Source organism: Panthera uncia, chromosome B4 (assembly GCF_023721935.1).
Source record: "Panthera uncia isolate 11264 chromosome B4, Puncia_PCG_1.0, whole genome shotgun sequence".
Taxonomy (NCBI): domain Eukaryota; kingdom Metazoa; phylum Chordata; class Mammalia; order Carnivora; family Felidae; genus Panthera; species Panthera uncia.
Genome location: NC_064809.1, coordinates 75,617,045 through 75,638,870, shown reverse-complemented (window position 1 = coordinate 75,638,870; position 21,826 = coordinate 75,617,045). Strand labels below are relative to the sequence as shown.

At 39.2% G+C, this 21,826-nt stretch overlaps 1 protein-coding gene across 5 annotated transcripts in view; it reads left to right on the top strand.

The window, feature by feature from the left end:
- The window catches only part of TFCP2 (transcription factor CP2), a 44,429-nt gene extending 29,570 nt beyond the window's left edge, over positions 1-14,859 (top strand). The window contains exons 5-15 of one of the 5 annotated variants that reach the window (XM_049625477.1): positions 3,265-3,371; positions 4,578-4,730; positions 5,546-5,656; positions 6,009-6,097; positions 8,458-8,506; positions 8,924-9,017; positions 9,888-9,978; positions 11,496-11,614; positions 12,047-12,189; positions 13,946-13,997; positions 14,421-14,859. In XM_049625477.1, the coding sequence (XP_049481434.1) occupies positions 3,265-3,371; positions 4,578-4,730; positions 5,546-5,656; positions 6,009-6,097; positions 8,458-8,506; positions 8,924-9,017; positions 9,888-9,978; positions 11,496-11,614; positions 12,047-12,189; positions 13,946-13,997; positions 14,421-14,455 (1,043 nt within the window). In that variant the 3' untranslated portion in view covers positions 14,456-14,859. Of the gene's footprint in view, positions 1-3,264; positions 3,372-4,577; positions 4,731-5,545; positions 5,657-6,008; positions 6,098-8,457; positions 8,525-8,923; positions 9,018-9,887; positions 11,615-12,046; positions 12,190-13,945; positions 13,998-14,417 lie in introns of those variants that run through there. The other 4 variants (XM_049625475.1, XM_049625474.1, XM_049625476.1 and 1 more) reach the window with 4 other exon arrangements.
- The last annotated feature ends 6,967 nt before the right edge of the window (positions 14,860-21,826 follow it).

Here is a 21,826-nt window from a genome sequence, read left to right as displayed (position 1 = left end):
TAAATAATTCAGTGCCCATTCACGTTGTGCAGCCCTCACTGCATCCATCTCCAGAACTTTTTTCATCTTGCAAAACTGAAACTCTGTAACCATTCAACAGTGACTCCCCACCCCCTTTTCTCCCCAGACCCTGGCAACTACCATTCTATTTTTTGTTTGAATGAATTTGACTACTCTAAGTGCCTCATATAAGTGAAATCATCCAGTATTTGTCTCTTTGTGATTGGCTTGGTTCAGTTAACATAATCCTCAAGGTTCATCCACATAGTGGTATGCATCAGAATTTTCCTCCTTTTTAAGGCTGAATACTATTCCATTGTGTGTAAATACCACATTTTGTTTATCCATTCATCCTTTAGTAGACACTTGGGCTGATTCTACCTTTTGGTGATTGTGAATAATGCAACTTATGACCATGGGTATACAGATATTTCAGTCTGCTTTCAGTTCTTTTGGGTATAAGCCCAGAGACGGAATTGCTAGATCATATGTGATAATTCTATTTTTAAATTTTTTGAGGAACCACCGTACTGTTTCCATAGCAGCTGCACGTTTTACATTCCTGTCAGAAGTGAACAAGGGTTCTAATTATTCTACCTCCTCACCAACATGTGCTATTTTCCTTTTTTAATTTTTATTTTTTTTAAAATTTGAAAATGTTTTATTTATTTATTTTTAATAATTTTTTTTAACATTTATTTATTTTTGAGAGAGAGAGAACAAGCAGGGGAGAGGCAGAGAGAGGGAGACACAGAATCTGAAGCAGGCTCCAAGCTCTGAGCTGTCAGCACAGAGCCCAATACAGAGCTCAAACCCACAAACCGTGAGATCATGACCTGAGCTGAAGTCGGATGCTCAGTCAACTGAGCCACTGAGGTGGCCAGATGTTTTATTTATTTTTGAGAGGGAGAGAGACAGAATGCAAGTGGGGGAGGGACAGAGAGGGAGACAAAATCCGAAGGAGGCTCCAACCTCTGAGCTGTCATCATAGAGCCTGACGCAGCGCTTGAACTCCCAAACTGCAAGATCATGACCTGAGCTGAAGTCAGAGGCTCAACTGACTGAGCCACCCAGGCACCCCTATTTTCCTTTTTTTTAAATAGTACCCATCCTAATGGATGTGAATTGGTATCTCATCATGGTTTTGATTTACATTTCTGTAATGATTTGTGATGTTGGGCATCTTTTCATATGCTTATTGGCTATATATGTATCTTCTATGAAGAAATGTATATTCAGGTCCTTTCCTAGCTTTTGATTCTGGTTGTTTTGTGGCTGTTGGTTGTTGAGTTGTAGGAGTTCTTTATATATTTTGGATATTAACCCCCTATCAGATACATGCTTTGCAATATTTTCTTCCATTCTGTGTGGATTGTCTTTTCACTGCGTTGATAATGTCCTTTGATGTATAAAAGTTTTAAATTTTGATGTAGTCCCGTTTATGTATTTAATTTTATTGCCTTGCCTGTGCTTTTGGTGTCACATCTAAGAAATCGTTGCAAAACCCAGTGAAGCTTTTCCTGATATGTTTTATAGTTTTAGGTCTTACATTTAGGTGTTTGATACATTTTTCAGTACATTTTTGTATATGGTATAAAGTAAGAGTTCATCTTCATTCTTTGTATGTGGATATTCCGTTTTCCCAAAACCATTTATTGAAACAACTATTCTTTCCCCACTGGTTGGTCTTGGCACCTTTGTCCAACGTCATTTGACCACATATGTGAGGATTCATTTCTGGGCTCTCTCTTGTATTCCATTTGTTCGTGTCTCCATCTTTATGCCAGTACCACACTGGCATAACTTTGATAACTGCAACTTTGTAGTAAGTTTTGAAATCTAGAAATGTGAGACCTCCAACTTTATTTCTCAAGATTGTCTTGGCTATTCAGGGTCTGATATTTTGAGTGTATGTAAAAGGGTTCCCCAAATGCTGCAAGTTCTTTTTTTTACTAATACTTGAGAGCCAGATAGTGTTTGTTTTACCTACAGTAAGAGACCTGGGATTAGAATCTATGTCTCTTGATTTGTAGTTTATATTTTTGCCCCTACTACTACAGAGTAGAATGTTTCTCTTGTTTTGTTTTTTTTTTTTTTTGAATTTTTAATGTTTATTTATTTTTGAGGGAACAGGGAGGGAAGTGGGGGGAGAGGGAGACACAGAATCGGAAGCAAGCTCCAGGTTCTGAACTGTCAGCACAGAGCCCAACCCATGCGGGGCTTGAAATCAGGAGCCGCAAGATCATGACCTTAGCTGAAGTTGGACGTTTAACCAGCTGAGCCACCCATCGCCCCTAGAATTGATTTTTCTTAAATCATTGGGCTTAAGGGAAGTTGTTTTACAAATATACATGCAGTCTCTTTTCATGAATGTACTTTTAATCCTGCCATCTGTGTCTTTGATCTCCTACTGGTCTTATCTCCTACTGGGAAACATAATTGTTAAGCAAATCTAAGTACCTACTAGCTTTACCTAAGAAAATACCGATTCTCATACAGACATCCTGATATCCATTTGATAAATTGACCTTAGGATGAATCCAACACAACTAACATTGTGGGACCCACTTAATGCTTTGTTGTTTGAATCGACAGTAAAACAGTAGTATGGTTAGTATTAGTTGTGATAATATCAGCCTGGCTTTATCTCCCCAGTTTGAATATTAATAGGAGTCAGGAAATGATATTTGAGTGAGTATATGCTATGTGGAATGGAAAGCAATTCTGCCAAGGCTCATTCATTTTTGTTTCCCTCTTGAGTATCAGATTTGTTGCTCTGTTACAGGATTATTTGATGACTTCAAGGCCAGCATCGATCTCTGTTAAATTTTTCCCATTTCTTTCTGTAATACAATGCTTCTGCCTTTATTCAGACACTCTGCTTTCTCTTTCTGTAGCAGTCTTCTTAGTGTTCTTCTATCAGTAACACTAACCTTAAAACTGTAAGTGAAGCAGATTATATTACAATTTTAGAACTAGTGTGTAGACTACATCTATCTTTAAGTAGAATTTTGGCAAATTAAAAGGAAACTGCGTTTAAATTGTCTTATTTAAAAAACCTTTCAAAGTGGAAAAAAGATACTCAGAGGGAAAGTACTTAGGTCCATTTTAGCTCTAATCAAACCCTTTTCATTGGCAAAAAGAGGTTTAGGATGTGATACATAAAAATCTTGGTAACGAGGACCAATAATAAAACAATGGTACTTTCTTATTTAAACCCAGTAGCCCTCAGAATTGTTCAATGATTACCATTTTGTTTCTCAGATATCCCAATGTCTGTGGGTATAATCGATCCTAGGGCCAATCCAACCCAACTGAATACAGTGGAGTTCCTGTGGGACCCGGCAAAGAGGACATCTGTGTTTATTCAGGTAGGGCCTTGCAGATGGCCTTCCGGTGATGAAGAGCATTCTTACTCCCAGTTTGTTTCTTAAAGGATAAAACATGTTGCATTTGAAATTTTTACAGGGTTCCAGCCTGGCTGTCAAGTCCAGACTCCTCAACACTTGCCTGAGAGCGATGAGGAGTGTCTGAATTGCCCTTCTAATTTCCCCAATTTATTTATTTGTATGACAAAAAAAAACAAACAAAAACATGCTTGCTAACGGCTGCATAATGTTCCATTCTTTGGATGTAGTATCACTTCCTTATTATTTAGCATTTAGGTTGTTCTAAATTTGCCCTATTTTCCATGAAGTTGTTTTGAACATCGTTATGCTTAAAATTTGATTTACATATCTGATTATTTCTGTTGAGTAGATTCCTTTAAAATTCTTACTTGTAATAAAGAAAACTAGGGTTTATGGAGTACGTCCCATTGGTCACTATGTTAAGTAAACAGTTTGTATACATGATCTTATTTAAAACTTTTAGCAGTAATCCTGTGGACTAGGAATAGTCTTTGAGGCTTAGAGAAATTAACAATTTATCTAAGCTAATAAGTGGCCAGTCAGGGTTTCACAGTTCAGATTCACCAAGGCGTTCACTTTATGCAGTAGCCAAGCAAGCCTTGAAAGCCTTTTTTCCCCACTATTGCCCGTGAGCTTTCATAGTTGGTATTTTGCCAGCATGGATGGTGCCTCTGCTTTCTAACCTCTACCTTAAAGTCTAGAAAACTTTTACTAATAGAAATCATTTTTCTTTTATATTAACTCTGTATTCTCTGAAGCAGTTAATGAATTTAGTTCCTCCAAGTAACTTTTGTTAGCGTTGGATCTGTCCATTTACTTTGTTTCATTTGTAAATACGTTTTTTTTTATTTCCTCCATTAGAATATACGTTCTTCAAGATCAAAAAGAGAGTAAAAGTTTTTTCTTGTTTTTTTTTTTTTTTTAAGATTACATATATATGCTTTTAAGTAAGCTCTATGCCCAACATGGGACTCAAACTTAGAACCCTGAGAGATCAAGAGTTGCATATTCTCCGACCGAGCCAGCCAGGTGTCCCTAGAGTAGAAGTTTTTTATAGGTGTTCATAGTGTTTTCTAAAGGTTTTGCTCTTAGTAGGAGCTGCAAAAATATTGCTGAGTGGTTTGGCTGGCTAGAGGTACCGAAACCTGGATGTTGTGTTCTTTGTAGGTGCACTGCATTAGCACAGAGTTCACTATGAGGAAGCATGGTGGAGAAAAGGGAGTGCCATTCCGAGTACAAATTGATACCTTCAAGGAAAATGAAAACGGGGAATATACTGAGCACTTACACTCAGCCAGCTGCCAGATCAAAGTCTTCAAGGTATTCCTGGGCAGCTTGCTGTCCCTTGTATCCTTTTTCCTCCTCTTTCAATTTTAACATTAGTTACCAAGTGGGAAAGTCCGCTTGTCTGTTTTTCAACAACTGTGAAAACTCAGTCTGAGCTGGAGTCCTTGAGGTCATTACTGAGATGTCTGGTAATGGATTTATACGGGGATGGGCATGGGAGAAGGGGAATTTGCAAAGGGAGCTAGAGGCAAAAACATGGATTTTCACTGAAAACTCTTAAAGTCTTTTGAGATTATAAGCTCTTGTAAAAGCTCACAAAATTATGAAAAGTTGATAGTTTTGGTTACATTGGTATTTGACTTTCTTTTTTTCTTTTGGTCTTTATTTTTATCACACGGATAAATATGTTCTCACTGCAGAAGATGAAGTATTCAGACCGAAGTCCCTCTTTACCACTTTTACCCCGACTCCCCAATCTTTCTCAGGGGTCACCACTGTCCTAATTTAGCATGTATCCTTTTAGTCCCTTCTGTGCTTTATATACACGTGTATTTTCTTTGAAGGATAAACAGGATTGCACTAGATGAGTTGTTTTGAGGCTTGCTTTTTTCAGTTAGCTATGTGCTTTAGAGATATTTCCACGTCTATAACTATAGACTGCAAATTCTTTTTTAACTGCATCAGACAGTTAGGTTTCCTATTTTCAGACATAGACGCAAGGTTGCATCTTGTGTTTACATTATTGTGCGTACATCTTTGTTTCACATGTGACTATTTAAGCTCTTAGAAATAATATTGTTGGCTCAAAATTCCGTCGGTGAGTCAAGACAAAACATTTCTCATTTCAGCCCAAAGGTGCAGACAGAAAGCAAAAAACAGATAGGGAGAAAATGGAGAAACGAACACCTCATGAAAAGGAGAAGTATCAGCCTTCCTATGAGACAACGATACTCACGGAGGTAAAAGGATTTCTTTTGGTGACAATTTCAGTCAATACTCTTTATTCTTAAAAGAAAATCCCCCCATTTCTCAGTGTGTATGTGTATCAAATCATTATGTTGTGCACCTTAAAACTAATACTGTGTTGTATGGCAGTTGTATCTCAGTTTTTTAAAAACAAAATGAAATAACCCCCCACAACTTTTTGCCTGGTCAAGATTTAGTTGTCCTGGGTATATTTGCTCTTCATTATGGGGGCCTCTGTGTAGTTAAGACTTACTAATCAAGATATGCTATTCAAGTAATAATGTTTTAGTGGGACACTAGGGTCAAATGTACTTTTTCCGTATTTCAGTTGTTCTTTGTTTTTAGTGTTCTCCATGGCCTGAGATCACATATGTCAATAATTCCCCATCACCTGGCTTCAACAGTTCCCACAGCAGTTTTTCTCTTGGGGAAGGGTAAGTCTGGGAAATGAAAGTAGGTTGTGTTTGTCCTAAATATGTCTTCTTTCATTATCTTCTCATATACAAGTTCTTTATAAGTCAGTAAGTCCTATTTGGTCAGTCTCTGATGGATTCATGGATTAACTGAGGTTTGGATTATCTTCAAAAGTGACTGAAAGTCCTTTCTCCTCCTCTTTTTTCTTTCTATTAAAAAACAGCATTAAAAAAAAAAACAGCATTATGGTCAGTTTTTCGTGTTTCAGAGACTGATTTTCTGGGCTTTTCACTTCTGTCACTGCTTATCTTGTGGTTATTTCATTTCCTGCTCATACTTTCCACCAGAGTGGTCATTAGGAATTGAAACACAGTTGTACAACACTAAAATCTGTTTTGTTACTTACTAAGAATGATCCTAATACCTTATTATTATGGATCTTTGATAATTGGGAAAGAAGGTTGAAGAAAGCTAAAATGAAGTTTTAGAATGATCTGTGGGGTGCATTTAATCTCTTTTTATTAGTCTTTTATCATCAGAGATCATTGAAAGTTGGTACAGATGCCTATGCCAGTTAAAACAAGTTGTCTTACTAGTCTTAGTATTTAACACATATTCCACCTAGGCCACATTGAAATTTGAAATAGGCTACTAAATGTGTGATGTGTTTTGGTTGTAATGTTTGTTTTTGAATTTACGTAGGCTTTGGTTCAGTCTGCATTTATAAGAAATTAAAGTAGCTTCAATATTCAAAATATAACAATTAAGAATAAAAATAAGCAGAAGTTGTAGAGAGAATAGATAATTAAGGCCTGGTGATAATTTAATTACTAAGTTTGAATACCGAATTTGAATTTTGCAGTTAAAGCAAAAAAAGAAAAAGAAGAAAGTCTGTTTTGAAAGAAAAATCTCTTACCATCCATATGGAGTACACAGTCTACTTATAGGCAATTTTTTAATGTTTTTTAAGGTTAATTTTTTTTTAGTAATCTCCACACCCGATGTGGAGCTTGAACTTATAACCCCGAGATCAAGAATCACACACTCTCCTGACTCAGCCAGCCACGCGCCTGTAGGCAATTGTAAATATGTGGGATTAAAGAGTTGTGTTTTAAAATTTTCTCTCTTCTCTTTGTCATTACTTTGTTATTAGGCTCAAATTTTTCTCTGATAAAAGGAGTATTAGGGAATAGGGGCAGTCCTTAGAGTATAGGAGGTATAGGGAAAAACTGAAGAGTATGGAGATAGCCTGTGGATTGCAAATTAGGCAGCACTCATTTTTGAAGCTGCTTTAAAAATAATGGTTTTGGTTGTCATTATAAAAATATGTGGGGGCACCTGGGTGGCTCAGTCAGTTAAGGGTCCGACTCTTGATTTCAGCTCAGGTCATGATCTCACAGTTTGTGAGTCTGAGCCCCGTGTCAGACTCTGCACTGACAGCACAGAGCCTGCTTGGGATTATCTCTCCCTCTCTCTCTGCTCCTTTCCCGTTCGAGCTTGCTCGCACACACGTTCGCTCTCTCGCTCTTTCTCTCTCTCTCTCTCTCTCTCTCTCTCTCAAAAAAAAAAAAAAAAAAAGTATGGGATCACATTGCATTACATAAAGTTTCTTCTGGTATTTTTTTCCTATATATATGTTTGTGTGTATATCTATATATTTATTAAAATAGTAATCTATTGATTGCTGTTATGTTCTGATATTTTTAGTTTCTTATAAACTGCTTATGTTAAATATTCTTTTTTTTTTTTTTTAATTTTTTTTTTCAACGTTTTTTATTTGTTTTTGGGACAGAGAGAGACAGAGCATGAACGGGGGAGGGGCAGAGAGAGAGGGAGACCCAGAATCGGAAACAGGCTCCAGGCTCCGAGCCATCAGCCCAGAGCCTGACGCGGGGCTCGAACTCACGGACCGTGAGATTGTGACCTGGCTGAAGTCGGACGCTTAACCGACTGCGCCACCCAGGCGCCCCTGTTAAATATTCTTTATGCCATAATTTATCTAATGAATCCCAATTTACTGAAATTTTTATCTTTTTTCAATTTGTCCAATAATAAAAAATGTTGCAATGACAGTTTCTTACCCTCCCCCTGTGATCTTAATGTTAAATTAACAGACGATAGAAGTATTGACTATAGACTAAAACTGCTTTATGAGAGAGCACAGATTCCTTTTAAATCTCTAGCTTGAGGGGCCCCTGGCTGGCTCAGTCAGTAGAGCACTCGACTCTTAATCTCGGGGTTTGTGGGTTCGGGTACAGGTTGGATGTGGAGATTACTTAAAAAAAAAAAATGTCTAGTTTGAGACTTACTATGAGGGTGAGGAATGAGATGATGAACCCTAGTATGTGTCTCATCCTTTTCATTTTACATGTGTTTTCAGAAATGGTTCACCAAACCACCAGCCAGAGCCACCCCCTCCAGTCACAGATGTAAGTCTAAAGTTAAATGTAAGTGATTTGCAGTGTCTACTAATACTTTGATGACTGTGCAGTTCCACAGAAATGCCCAGCTTTTAAGGAGTACTTTTTATTCATTCATTAAATAGGCATATATTGAATTTTGACTCTGAATTTTGACAATGCTAGGGAACTGAGATGTGAACAAGTTAATGCAGGAACGCTTGCATTTAAAGAGCTTACAGTCTAGTAAGGAAGACAGGTATGGGATTCCGTGGGCATCTTGCTTGGCTAGAGACAGAAGACTGATGAGGTATAAACAACTTCCAGGCAAACTAGGCGGCCCATCTGAGTGTGAGTGTGTTTGGCTCTGTGTTACCTAATGATGTAAGAGCTAAATCTATTGAGTTACCAAAAAAAAAAAACCCACTTGCTTTCTTTTCCTTTCAGAACCTCTTGCCAACAACCACACCTCAGGAAGCTCAGCAGTGGTTGCATCGAAATCGTTTTTCTACGTTCACAAGGCTTTTTACAAACTTCTCAGGTTAAATTGATTTGTCCTTTTGTTTTCCCCAGCACAAGATATTCCTTTACATTCTAGGGCTTCTTGGCATCCACGTAAGGGTGTGTTGTGTGCATGCACGTGCAGGGGTGTGTGTGTGTGGCGGGGGGGGGTCTTCGTGCTTTTTTCTGATGAAGTGAATTTCATAGAACCCTTCAGACTTTCTCAGCAGGTGCATCTGTGCTGCGAAATACTTAAGAAAGACTTCTTCGTTTAAACTCACTTCAGTTTAAAAATATTTGTTCGATACAGTGCTTTTAAAACTATACTCCACACACTTTTATCAAGGGCATTTGTAGATAGTCTGAAATTTCCCTTTTGATATCACCATATTGTATTTTATTTGCATATTCCACTTATTTAGCACCTTCTGTATACCAGGTATGGTAGGGATACACACATGGATAAGGCATACTTTCTGATCATTCATCATCTAGTATCAAAAAAACCCCAAATCAAAATAAAACCCTGAAAAAAAAAATAGTTGTAATGTAGTAGATAAGTGGTACAAAGCAGGGGAGGGGAGTAGTTTCTGGAGTTAGGGAACATGTGTAATGTGTGACGTAAATCTTGGGAGATGTTGAGGACTCTGTTGGTGGGACAGTGGAAGGCTATTTCAGGTAGGAGGAGCAACTTGCTCATTAGACTTCATCAGTGTGATGAAAGCATAGGGTAAAGTGGACCAGTTCGTTGGGTGGCAGTTGAGGTGGGAGAGGAAACAGAGGCCAGGTCATGGAGAGGCTTATGTACCATGCAGAAGATTAGGGGCTAGAACATAACAGAGCCCATTTTAACGGTCATTAACAAAGACAGTCTTTGCCTTTTTCACCCATTTTCTTATATTTATTCCAGGGGCAGATTTATTGAAACTAACTAGAGATGATGTGATCCAAATCTGTGGCCCTGCAGATGGAATCAGACTTTTTAATGCATTAAAAGGCCGGTATGTAATTAGTGTTAAAATACCCGTGAGGTTGGATTTCAAATGGATTTGGATTCAGGGACTCTTCACAGTACTCTTTGCACAGCTAACTGCGTCTTGTCAAAACATTCTTTGCGAATGCCAGCTCTGTACCAAATAAGCAAAGATGAAAATATCCTTTCCTACAGTTGATTCAAGGAATGCCCCATGATACCCCATTTTTCCTTTCCAGGTAGTTTTTTCATTCGATAAATATTCGTTATCCCTATCGTGAGCCACGTACTATTGTAGGCTCTAGGGATATGTTGGTGAGCAAAACACACAAGGTACCCATTATCATGAGTTCACTTTCTAACGGGGAGAGAGAGAAAAATGTAAACAGTATTTTGGATAGTGATAAGTGCTTTGAGGGAAAAGCAAACAAATAAACAAAAACAAGGTTATCACCTGTAGAGCACCCAGAATCTGGTCAGGAAAGACCTCTCTGAAGTGGGGGCACTTAAACTGAATTAGGGTAAGGACGGAAGCTGTGGAATCAGAGGAGGGAAGAACACTCTAGGCAGGAGGAACAACAGGTGCGAAGGCTCGAAGTCTTTTAACTGAAGAAGACGTCATTCTTGGATAGGAAATACGTGTCTGCTTACGAATTGTAATACAGAGTCATTTGTAGTCCCCACACGGAATTTAGAATTTCAAACAGGTAGTGGTATGAATGGAAAAAACATACAGGTTAGTGCCACAGAACCAAATCGGTGACTAAATAATGAAACAGATCGTGAAGTATTTTGTTTGGGTACATCACAAGAACTGTGGAATCAGCTTGGCTCTAATCTTGGAAAATTTTAAAGAGAGAGGAAAAGTTCAGAGGTTGAGGACTTGGAGAAAAAGGAATGGATCTTTTATTTTTTAGCATATTACTTAAAGAGCATTTAAACATAGGAAGGAATGAGATGATCGGATCAAGGGGTAATTGAATGCTGTTGTCTAAGAAGTAAGAACAGAAAGGAGGCTTAGGCTACTTAGGAGAAGGTAATGAGGGAAGTGAGATTCTCCAGTTCATTAGCGTGGTGCTTCCAAGGAGAAGGTATATGTTGACCTGGACCCATGAAACAGTGGCTCACACATGTTGAATATTTCTAAACTTTACCTCAAAGGTCATAAACTCAAATGACTACAGAGGCCAGATGTAAATGAGTGACAGTGGGTGTACTGAAGAATGCATGAATCACGCAAGGAGAACAGCTGATTGTTTTCTTGTAAGTGTCAGGGTCTCAGATTGCCAGATCCGGTTTTTTAAGAAAAGCCAAATGTCCCGACACACGATGTGGGAACGAATTCATTTAAAATGCACGCGCACACGCACGCAGACACACGCACATCCCAGTGGGGAGCTGACAAAACAGCAGATGAGCTCCCTTGGCCCGCGGGCTGCCAGTTCTCGGCCCCACTGTATAGCGTTAACATAGATACACAAGCTCTCCCTTAAAATGTGCTTCCCGTGAAAACTGTAAGACTAACAGCCTTGTTTTCCTCCTTAGGATGGTGCGCCCAAGGCTAACCATTTATGTTTGTCAGGAATCCCTGCAGTTGAGGGAGCAGCAGCAGCAGCAGCAGCAGCAGAAGCGTGAGGATGGAGACTCAAATGGGACTTTCTTCGGTAGGTGGTTCTGGACAGGCGAGGACGCCCACGAAGAAAGGGAGGGAGGTGCCTTATGAGCACGTGTGATGGGAATTCCGCAAACAGCAGATGCAGCATTTGCTAGAAGTAATGGTCATCGGTAACGTGTATCGAGTTCCTCGTATATACCAGGCACTATTCTCGGCCCTTCTACATGCCTTGATTTTTACAACCAGTGTCTCCTCTTTGCGGTAGATTTATTGTCACTGCTAACATTCGGGTGAGGAAAATGAGGCTTAGAGATGTTAAGTAACTCACTCCCGTCATACAGCCAGCCAGTGGCGGAGCCAAGATTTGAACTCAGGCAGTCTGACTCCGAGCCCTTCAGGAAAGCGGGCGTTCCGAGTGAGCGGATTACCTTTAACAGCAGAGAGACCTGTATTGACTGCCATCGCTCTCTCCCTTTTGCAGTGTACCACGCCATCTATCTAGAAGAACTGACCGCTGTTGAACTGACCGAAAAAATCGCTCAGCTTTTCAGCATTTCCCCTCGCCAGATCAGCCAGATCTACAAGCAGGGGCCGACAGGAATCCATGTGCTCATTAGTGATGAGGTAGAGTTTCAGTAGAGCTGAGTCACCAGATGACAGGTTGTCAGGGCATGTGACAGGAGCAAGAGCAATTCTACTGGGGCACAGCACTCTGTTTTCCAGTCCAGGGCTTTGCAAAATCTTGTGCTTGCTTATTACTTTCTAAAATAATTTCTAAATACCATGTATCCCCTTGCACATTTTTAGGTTGACTTGAAACTTTCTGCTTTAAGTTTAAATAGTTGCAGAATATGTCATTCCTGGGCATATTATATAAACTTTAAAAATGAAATGGTTGCATCACTATTCTAACTATATTCCATGTGACCTAAATAGAAGTGATTTAATACCAGCACCATCATCTTAAAAAACACATGAATATACTTCTCTTTATCAGAGTTTTATATCATTTCTTGATTGCCTTGAATTCCTATTTCCACTCACTTCCCCCATAGAATCTTATCTTATCATAACCTATTTTTATGCTCAAGCATCCTTTACTAATTACCCTACCATATTTCTTTGAAACAAATCTGTTTCAACAAAAGAATGTTTCAATAAAAATTTAAAAATTATTTCTTCTGAATAGAATTATCACCATAATCATACAATTAACATAAATGTATTATGTTTGAATAAGAATTTATTATTATTATTTTTTAATGTTTATTTCTGAGAGAGAGAGCATGAGCCGGGGAGAGACAGAGAGAGGGAGACACAGAATCCAAAGCAGGCTCCAGGCTCTGAACTGTCAGCACAGAGCCCGATGCGGGGCTCAAACCCATGAACTGCGAGATCATGACCTGAGCCGAAGTCGGACGCTTAACTGACGGAGCCACCCAGGCATCCCTTGATAAGAAATTATTAACCACTAAGAAATATGTATTAGATAAAAATTTGAAACAACAAGAAAAAAATGTAGAAGTATCTCTGTCAATGAGATGGATGGGATTGTCTGATTCCCCACCCCCACCCACATTAATTCATGTTTTGATGAATACCGTCTACTGATTTATAGCATGAAATAGAGTTCACCATCACTTCCATTCTGTTTTATTCTCTAGATATAAGTGCTATGGAATCTGATTCACACAGATTGTCAGACAGGAATGGAAGGAGTTTTTTTATAACAGCATCACTGGATTTTTTTTTTTTTTTTTTTAACTACTGAGTTAGGTGCCAAAAATTATATAGTGATGTTACAAAGAATTATTTTGAATCGCCTATCGTTTGACAGTTTGTGATTAGGTCAGTCTTCAGTTCTGGTGAAAGGAAAGAATTAGAAACCACGTGACTCCCATAAGAGTTTGTTACCCCATTATTAAAGTTCGCATTAACAGTCACACTTTGGCATCCTGGAGATTTTGTACCCTGGGGCAATAATGCATCTTGGTAGGATTCCAGGAGGGTGAAAGTTATGACTTTATTTTGAAAAATGGGAGAAGGGAAAATGGGTAGAGAAAGCTGAAGAGGTGCTCAGGCGGTTTTGGGAAAGAGTACCTGTAGAAGATAAGGACCAGGAAGTCAGTGCTCCCAAATGGGCCTGTCAGGGTCTGTGCACCCCTTGGAACGTCTTTGGGTTAACCCAGGAAAACGCATACTATAATTTTAAGATCACTGTTTTAGACTGCTTAGCTTTTAAAATGTAAGAACTAAATGGGAGAAAGCAAAACAAAGAATTATTCTCCCTTAAACCTAACCTAATAAAAAGCCATATAGTCTAAATAAATGCAGCAAACCCAAGTTTTTAATAATTAGCAAATTTTCTTGCTTTCCTCAGATGATACAGAACTTTCAGGAGGAAGCCTGTTTTATTCTGGACACAATGAAAGGTAATAAAATAGTAAGCAGCTGCCTCTCTCTAAGGAGTTTAAGAGCTTTGTTCATGGTTTACTCCTTTGAGGAGAGAGGGAAGGGATGGACCACCATATCTGAAGTAGAAAAAGCGATGTCCTTAGAGATTGGCAAGAAGCCAGTTCATACAAAAGGAACCATCTCTAAGAGTGTAAGTGACGACTCTGCCCTTCTCTTCCACCTTCCATGGACAAATGAGATTGAGGCATGCTGTTTTCATAATGCATATTTATTGTAAATAGTTTGTGATAATTAACGAGTATGCTGCCCTTTGTCCTGCTGTTTTTTTTTTCTCCCTTCTCAAAAGAGCCTTAGTGTATCTTTTTTTCTCCTGCTGTGTTTTAAAGGTGACTAAAGACTCTTCTCTCTCTCTCTCTCTCTCTCTTTTTTTTTTACAGCAGAAACCAATGATAGCTATCATATCATACTGAAGTAGGTGCGGGGCATTCCATCCTCAGTGGCTGCTGCTTCCTTCACCTCTTGGAAGCTTCCCCGCTGAAGGGAGTCACTCGCTAATGGAGATTTGAAGGTCTGCAGGAGCCTGACCCATCTGACTGTGTGTGGGGGAGTCCAGGCCGTGGAGGCAGAACCCCAGCCATCTGTCGGCCCAAGCTCTTGTGGCACACACAGATTATTGCCCAACACCCATTTCTGCAGCTGTTTCTTAGTTTAAAATTTATGGACCCTGTTGTTGTTGAATATCATTAGAAACTCCACACCATTTAGGGTGTCTGTAGGACATAATGATGATGAGAGTTGTGTGATGTTTCATGGAAAGATGTTAAATTTTGTGATACGGAGCCATGTAATTTTTTTCTAATATAAAAGTGAACATCTATATTCCTAAGACTGGATCCTCAGTCTCTTTGCATCATACATGCTGGCTTTTGCCACAGTTGGCCCCTGAAAACCTCACCGACGAGGGGAAGGACAAAGATAGAATCGAACTTTTCTTTTGGTTGCTCTGTACTGCCAAGACTAATAGTTTTAGCTAACATTTACTGAGCATTTACTTGTGCCTGTTAGTGTGATAAAATCTTTAAGTGGATTACTTTGTTTAAATCCTCTCTGATAGACCTAGCTGAAGTAGATAATAATGATCCCTAATTGAAGCTGAGGAAGTGGAGCCAGTAGAGGGGCTAAAGAGCTTGCTGAGTGGCGGGCAGCTCGCCAGGAGTGTCGCCGAAATCCAAACCCAGGCAACCCGGCTCCTTTTAACCGCCAGCCATTCCTGCCTCCCTTGCCATACCCTGTGTTTGCCGCGGTTTCTGACCGTGGCTCTTCTGCTGCGTAGGACATGACACCGATTGAGAACTGAGGAAATCAACCACTGAAGGGGACAAACCACACCTAAATAATGCTGAACAAGTCAAGACCTACAAAAAATGAGAACACAGGTGCTTTTTAAGCATCATCACTTATCAGATTCACAGACATTGAGATGGTGAAAAGGAGGGGTCATCTGTAACTCCCCCAATTCACTGTTCTTGAATGAGCTTCTCAAACTATTTATTAATGAGTTTGGCTAACCCCTGCTTTCTGTTTTCCCCTCTCTGCATCTTTTCTTGGTAGAGAAAGTTCTTTTATTCCTGTAGTGTTCTTTTATAGAAACTTTATAAGAAATTCATTCCGACCCCATCCCATATATTTTTGTTCTTCTTAAAGCGTGTGAGCGTGTGTGTGTGTGTGCGCGCGCGTGTGTGCTGTGCATGTGTGTGCATACATGTGTGAGGCTGTGGGTCTTAATTTTTTCACATGTAGAGTTTTATCCCTTTACACATTATGTTGAGGTGAAAAAAGATAATGTTCAAAGATTCTGTAATGGATTTGGATCTGTGCGTGTGTGTTTTTAAAGCATTTGATAAAGTTTAAATGTTTTTATACAGAGAATTTTGTTCATTAAAATCAACCTGCAATATGGTCTGATTTCTTTTGGTTTTAAACAAATTGAAAGCTTTGAAACTGGAAAATGAGGTCAAGTGACTTTTTTAAACTGGCCTGTGCAACAACTTGACATTGGACCAAAATATTTTTTTAGTGGAATTACCAGATGTCCCTGTTTCAGGGGGACATTTCTGGTTGTGTTATGTTCCTGAGACTGTTCTTCATTTCAGAGAAGTCCATTCCCTCCTCAGCAGGCTGCTAGTATTTTTGTTTTTTGGTTGTTTTCTTTTTGAGAGAGAGAGAGCGAGAGAGAAAGTGTGTGTGTGTGTGTGTGTGTGTGTGTGTGTGTGTGTGTGTGTGTGTATGTGTGTGTGTGAGAGAGAGTGAGTGGGAGAGGGGCAGAGAGAGGAAGAGAGAATCCCAAGCAGGATCTACACTGTCAGCACAGAGCCCAACGTGGGACTCGAACCCATGAACCCTGAGATCATGACCTGAGCTGAAAGGAATCAAGAGTCAGATGCTCAACTGACTGAGCCACCCAGGCACCCCGGTTGGTGGTGGTGGTGTTTTTTATTCTGTCTGAATATTAGGCTGGAGACTTGGACTAGATGACCTTGAAAGGTCCCTTCTAAATCTGTGAATCTTCTTTACTGCAAATGATATATAGGATTCTTTTAATGTATTTACTACAAATTACACTTACTGATTTACTTAGCGTTAGAGTTTTTTAGAGTAGTCTTCATATTTATTATAGAAATGAAATTTTTTTTAAGAAATGGGTTTATATAGGTTTGCAATCAGAGATCCTTGAATTAACCAGAAAATTGCTTAGGCTTTCTTTAGCTCCAGAAAGTATTTATAGTGCCAATACTATATCATTGGTAAGACATGGTATAGTGCTAGGATGTTGTGATTCAACTTGCTTTTAAGAATCACATCTGTTTACTATTGATCCTTTCAATTAAATGAAAAATCTAAACTAGCTTTTATTATGAAAATAATACACAAAATGATAAATTCAAACAATAAAGGCATATAACTTTTTCTGCTTACCTCCTAGTCCCACTCTAAGGAGGTAATCCTTACAAAAAGTACTCCCCCAGTCCTCCCTCCCTTTCTCCCTCTCATTCTCTCTCCCCCACTCCCCACACAAATACACACATGGGCTCATGTTACACTAATGGTATGCAATTTGCTTTTTGTATTTAACATATCTTGAACATCTTTCTATCATTAGAATTTATAATTCTGCATCATTCAGTTTTAAAAATAGCCATTCCCTATGGATGTTGTTTAGGTTAAGTCCATTTGAACATGCATCTTCGTAAGTTTTCTGCATGTACCTCTATGATATATTCCCAGAAGTAAAATTTACTGGATTTTATCTTTTGAATAATGTGACAGTTAATACATGAACTGCAGTAGATGGTTTAATGTTTTTATTAAAGTGAGGGTATTTGAGGAGAATGGTTAGATTTTAGGCCCTCCTGAGAAGTGGAGTAGCATCCTATTTGATTTAGCATTGTGTGAACTGTTCCCTTGAAGTGTAATAGGTTCTGTCTACAAGGATCAGCTGTATAAAGACTTGATAGTTAACAGGGAGTTGGTGGGAGATAAAAGGCGGGGGGCGGGGGGAGCCATTGCCCTTCTCCAAGGATTAAGGACTAGTCACTACATAAATACAGCTACTAAATAAGATTGCCCAATATTATGGCCTAATAAGAATGTTTACACAAATTATTTATTCAGGAAGCTATTTAAATGGGGAGGGGAAATGGAGATGGTCATAATATCTGGAAAGAGATTACACTACAACCAACACAAGACAACCAGAGTCAGAGACGTGAGAAAGTGAGGTCCACACAAGGGGGCAGACATTCTGATGCCTGGACATCAGGCACAGGTAGGCACTGGGTATGTTGTGAAAGGTAGAGCGTGATCTCACCACTGGGTCGAATGAGCATGGGGAAGCTTGGTGAGTAAAGAAGGCTTGGCAAAATAGAACTAGTCATTTCTTTTATTTTCCTGTTTTAATATACTTGTTTAATATTTGTTTATTTTGAGAGAGAGCGCACATGAGCAGGGGACGGGCAGAGAGAGGGAGTGAGAATCCCAAGCAGGCTCTGCGCTGTCAGCTCAGAGCACAATGTGGGGCTTGATCTCATGAACCGTGAGATCTTGCAGACACTTAACCGTACAGAGCAACCCCGTTGTTTTGAATTTATGCCTAATGGAGGAGTGTTCTGAAAACCGTTTGTATCCCCAAATATTTATTCTCAGCGGGTCTTTTGTGTAGCGTTGCTGCAGAGATTTGGGCCGTCTCGTAAACTACTGTGAAGTGAATGAAGGTTCGGCATTGGGTTTTGAAAGTAATACAAATTTGGGGTGCAAATATCTGAACTCAAGACTGAGCTTACCCCTCTTCACTGTAGCTTTTTTTTCTTTTGTCCATTACCTAACAATTTCAGATAGCATGATTAGAGGGCTGAAGTTGACCTGTTTTATTATCTCACTGAATTGTTCGACTTCCTTGGTCATGGGTGGTTCCTCTACAGGAATTTGATCTGTTGTGTGGCCTCTCTTGGTCTGTTATGAGAACTCCAATCTCAACAGAAATGGCACAAATGCCCCACCTAGCTGCATCATTTGTATACTAATTCACACAGTACCTTCCATCATTCTTCTATTTCTCCTAAAAATGATCTCTTTTCTCAGTTGCACTCTTCCTAAAGTCAGAATATTTATTTTTAGTTTGCGATTCGATTTGTTTTGTTATACAAGCTGCAGGGCTTAAATGGGGAAGAATTTACTACCACTGCAAAATGGAATGAACTGGAGAAAAAAATGCCCTATGTGACATAAGATTAATGCCATAAGCGTCTGTTTCTTTCTGTACCGTTAATATTTGATTTCTTTTATTGCTTCATTTAATGACCTTGTATTTTACTTTGACCTTAAACATCCATCTATTTCCACTTCTTCTTCTTTTTCTTCATCTTTCCTTTTCACTTCTAGATCTCCTCTGTGTTGTTCCTTATGTATAAGGGTCTACTGAACAAATTGCACCTAAGTCTAGCATTTACATTCTCAAAATCAGAGGTTTAAAGTTCTATCGGAATTAAATTTTTCAGTTGGATTAATGTGAATTAGAAGGAAACTTGCTATTTAATTTCTTTTAACGTTTATTTATTTTTGAGAGATACAGAGTGCAAGCAGGAGAGGGGCAGAGAGAGAGGGAGACCCAGAAGCCGAAGCAGGCTCCAGGCTCCAGGCTCCACTCTGTCAACACAGAGCCCGACGCAGGGCTCGAACTCACGAACCGTGAGATCATAACCTGAGCCGAAGTTGGACGGAAACTTGCTATTTAAAAAATACTGTTGTATTTATATTATTGCACTGTTTTGTACTGTATGGGGTCTTGAAGGGCATGAGTTATAACCAGTTATCTCTCATGGAATCTGTATTTTCATATATTTCGTAAGATGAGGTAAACATTCCTCATTTTAATCGCTACAGATTCCTGTTTTCTGCATGAATTCTAATGTCTGATTTTTCATTTATGTTTCCATACACATCTTTATAACTTTGCTCAGGCTTTCATTCACTTACTTTAGGTTTGTTAAGCTTGCCCTCTCTAAACTCACTCCTGCACTCTACCCCCTGATTGTTTGCTTTTTTAAAGAGGATGTGTGTTGTGCACATATACAGGTCATTTTGTGTGTGTCCATTTTGAAATCTTCCTGAATCATACAGCTTTTTGGTTTTATTGTTTTATTTTTTAATTTTTTTTAACGTTTTTATTTATTTTTGAGACAGAGAGAGACAGCATGAACAGGGAAGGGTCAGCGGGAGGGAGACACAGAATCTGAAACAGGCTCCAGGCTCTGAGCTGTCAGCACAGAGCCCGACGCGGGGCTCGAACTCACGGACCGCGAGATCATGACCTGAGCCAAAGTCGGCCGCTTAACCGACTGAGCCACCCAGGCGCCCCGTTGTTTTATTGTTTTAAATTGCCATGGCACTTTCCCCCAGATTTGTGCATACTGATCTCTTTTTGTTATTATACTGATTACTTAGTATTTACTTACTGTACTGATCTCTTTGTACAATCAGTCACAAAGAGGTACCTGCCTTTCTAGATCTGGATTATAATTAAATGTAAATTCGGAAAGTAATGTTAACTTTAGGGCTAAATCTACAGGTTAACTCTTTTTCTCTAAGAAGCTTAGCACTTAGTATCCTCAGACCTATTAATTTTCAACCCACCTGGAGAATGTATTTTTCTTTTGGTGGTAAAGAATAGTTGATACATGTATACTTTGGTGTCAGATAAGGCTGTTCAAATCTTAGGTCTTGCTTTTCCTGGATGTGACCTTGAACAAAATACTCTCTTAAACCTCCACCTTCTCATCTTAAAAAGGATATAATACTTAATTGATAGGATTGTTGGGAGATTAAAAAAGGATAAGGAGTATAAAAGTTTTACTTTGTATCTAGTACACGTTTCCAATTTCTCAATAAACTTAGGATACTACTGATTACAAGATCACCTCTACATGTAGACATAACGGGCAAGACAGATAGGTAAACACTGCCCAGGACGGGAAATCTGACCTTTGGTTTTTATCTGCAGCTGCTGTTGCTGATTGTATATCTTCCTGTTTTGCTTTGACCTTTTTGCCCCCCAAACGAACCACCCATTTGTGATTTGTGCCTTCTGAGCTGGTTCATACGTATGTTGCAGTGTGGTTTTGGAACAAAGCAGTAACACTTAGAATTAGACATTGAATGCTATTAGCATTTCTTTTCACTTTTCTTTGTAGTTTCTATTCTGCATTTGAGCTTCCTGGCTACCATTTGCCCTCCATAGGCCCTGCTTAGGTGGGAGGCAGAATTGCAATTCTGGGTGAACTGGCACCATTGTAGCAACTTCTCTAGTGATTCTATCAAGACAATGAAATGTGATAAATAAGTGACTCTGTGATAACTTATCATAGAGTTGTGATGTTTATAACAGGTTCAGATGATCTTCTGACTGACATAGAGCTTATTGCCAAATTGAATTCTGCTATCTTCTCAAAGGCTGTGCTGACTTTGGCTTGGCTGACTCCTGATTTGGTATCATAAACTATAAATCATGGGCATTGAGGCTGATGGTACCCTGATGAATTTCCATGATTCAAACTGTGGATCTTTAGGCATATGAGACACGATTTTAGCCTATCCAACATGGCCTTATGGCTGTTATTTTGTAACTTTGTATTCACTGACTCTACAGAGTGGTCTGGGGATTTCTCCTGTTACCTGTGTGTCCAGGAAAGACAGAATCATGAACATTTACATAGCACTGACTGCATTGTAAACATTTATACTATATTAACTTTTAATCTCCACAAAACCCTCTAAGATACATACTGTTTGCCCCATTTTGCAGATACAGAAGCTAAGGCAAGAGAAGTTACTGTACCTTGCCAAGGGTCATACCACTACTGAGTGGAGGAGTTGGGCTTGTATCTAAGCAGCCTGGCTCTAGATCACATGTTATATCATACCTAAATTTCAGCAGATAGGGAGCCGATCAGTGCATGGTACACTAAAGACTGCTTTTTTATGATCTGCCCTTTCATCTTGCACTGTTGTTTCCTAGCCTCATGGAGCCTCTGATGTCACCAAGGTGAGAGGACTGGAATTTTTGGCATTTTGTCCAAACCAGCCAACTTCTCAGTTCTAAGACTGAGATGGCTTGGTAACCATCTGGCTCCATAGTTTTTGGTTGCAGTGAAGACTGCACTAGGCTATGGAACCAGTCTAACCTGAGTTTAAATCCTGCCATAAATATCCAATAAATATGCAGTAAATATCTAGTGAGTTCCTAAATGTCAACTACCAGGCTTTGTACTGAGTGCTCAGGATACAGTAAACA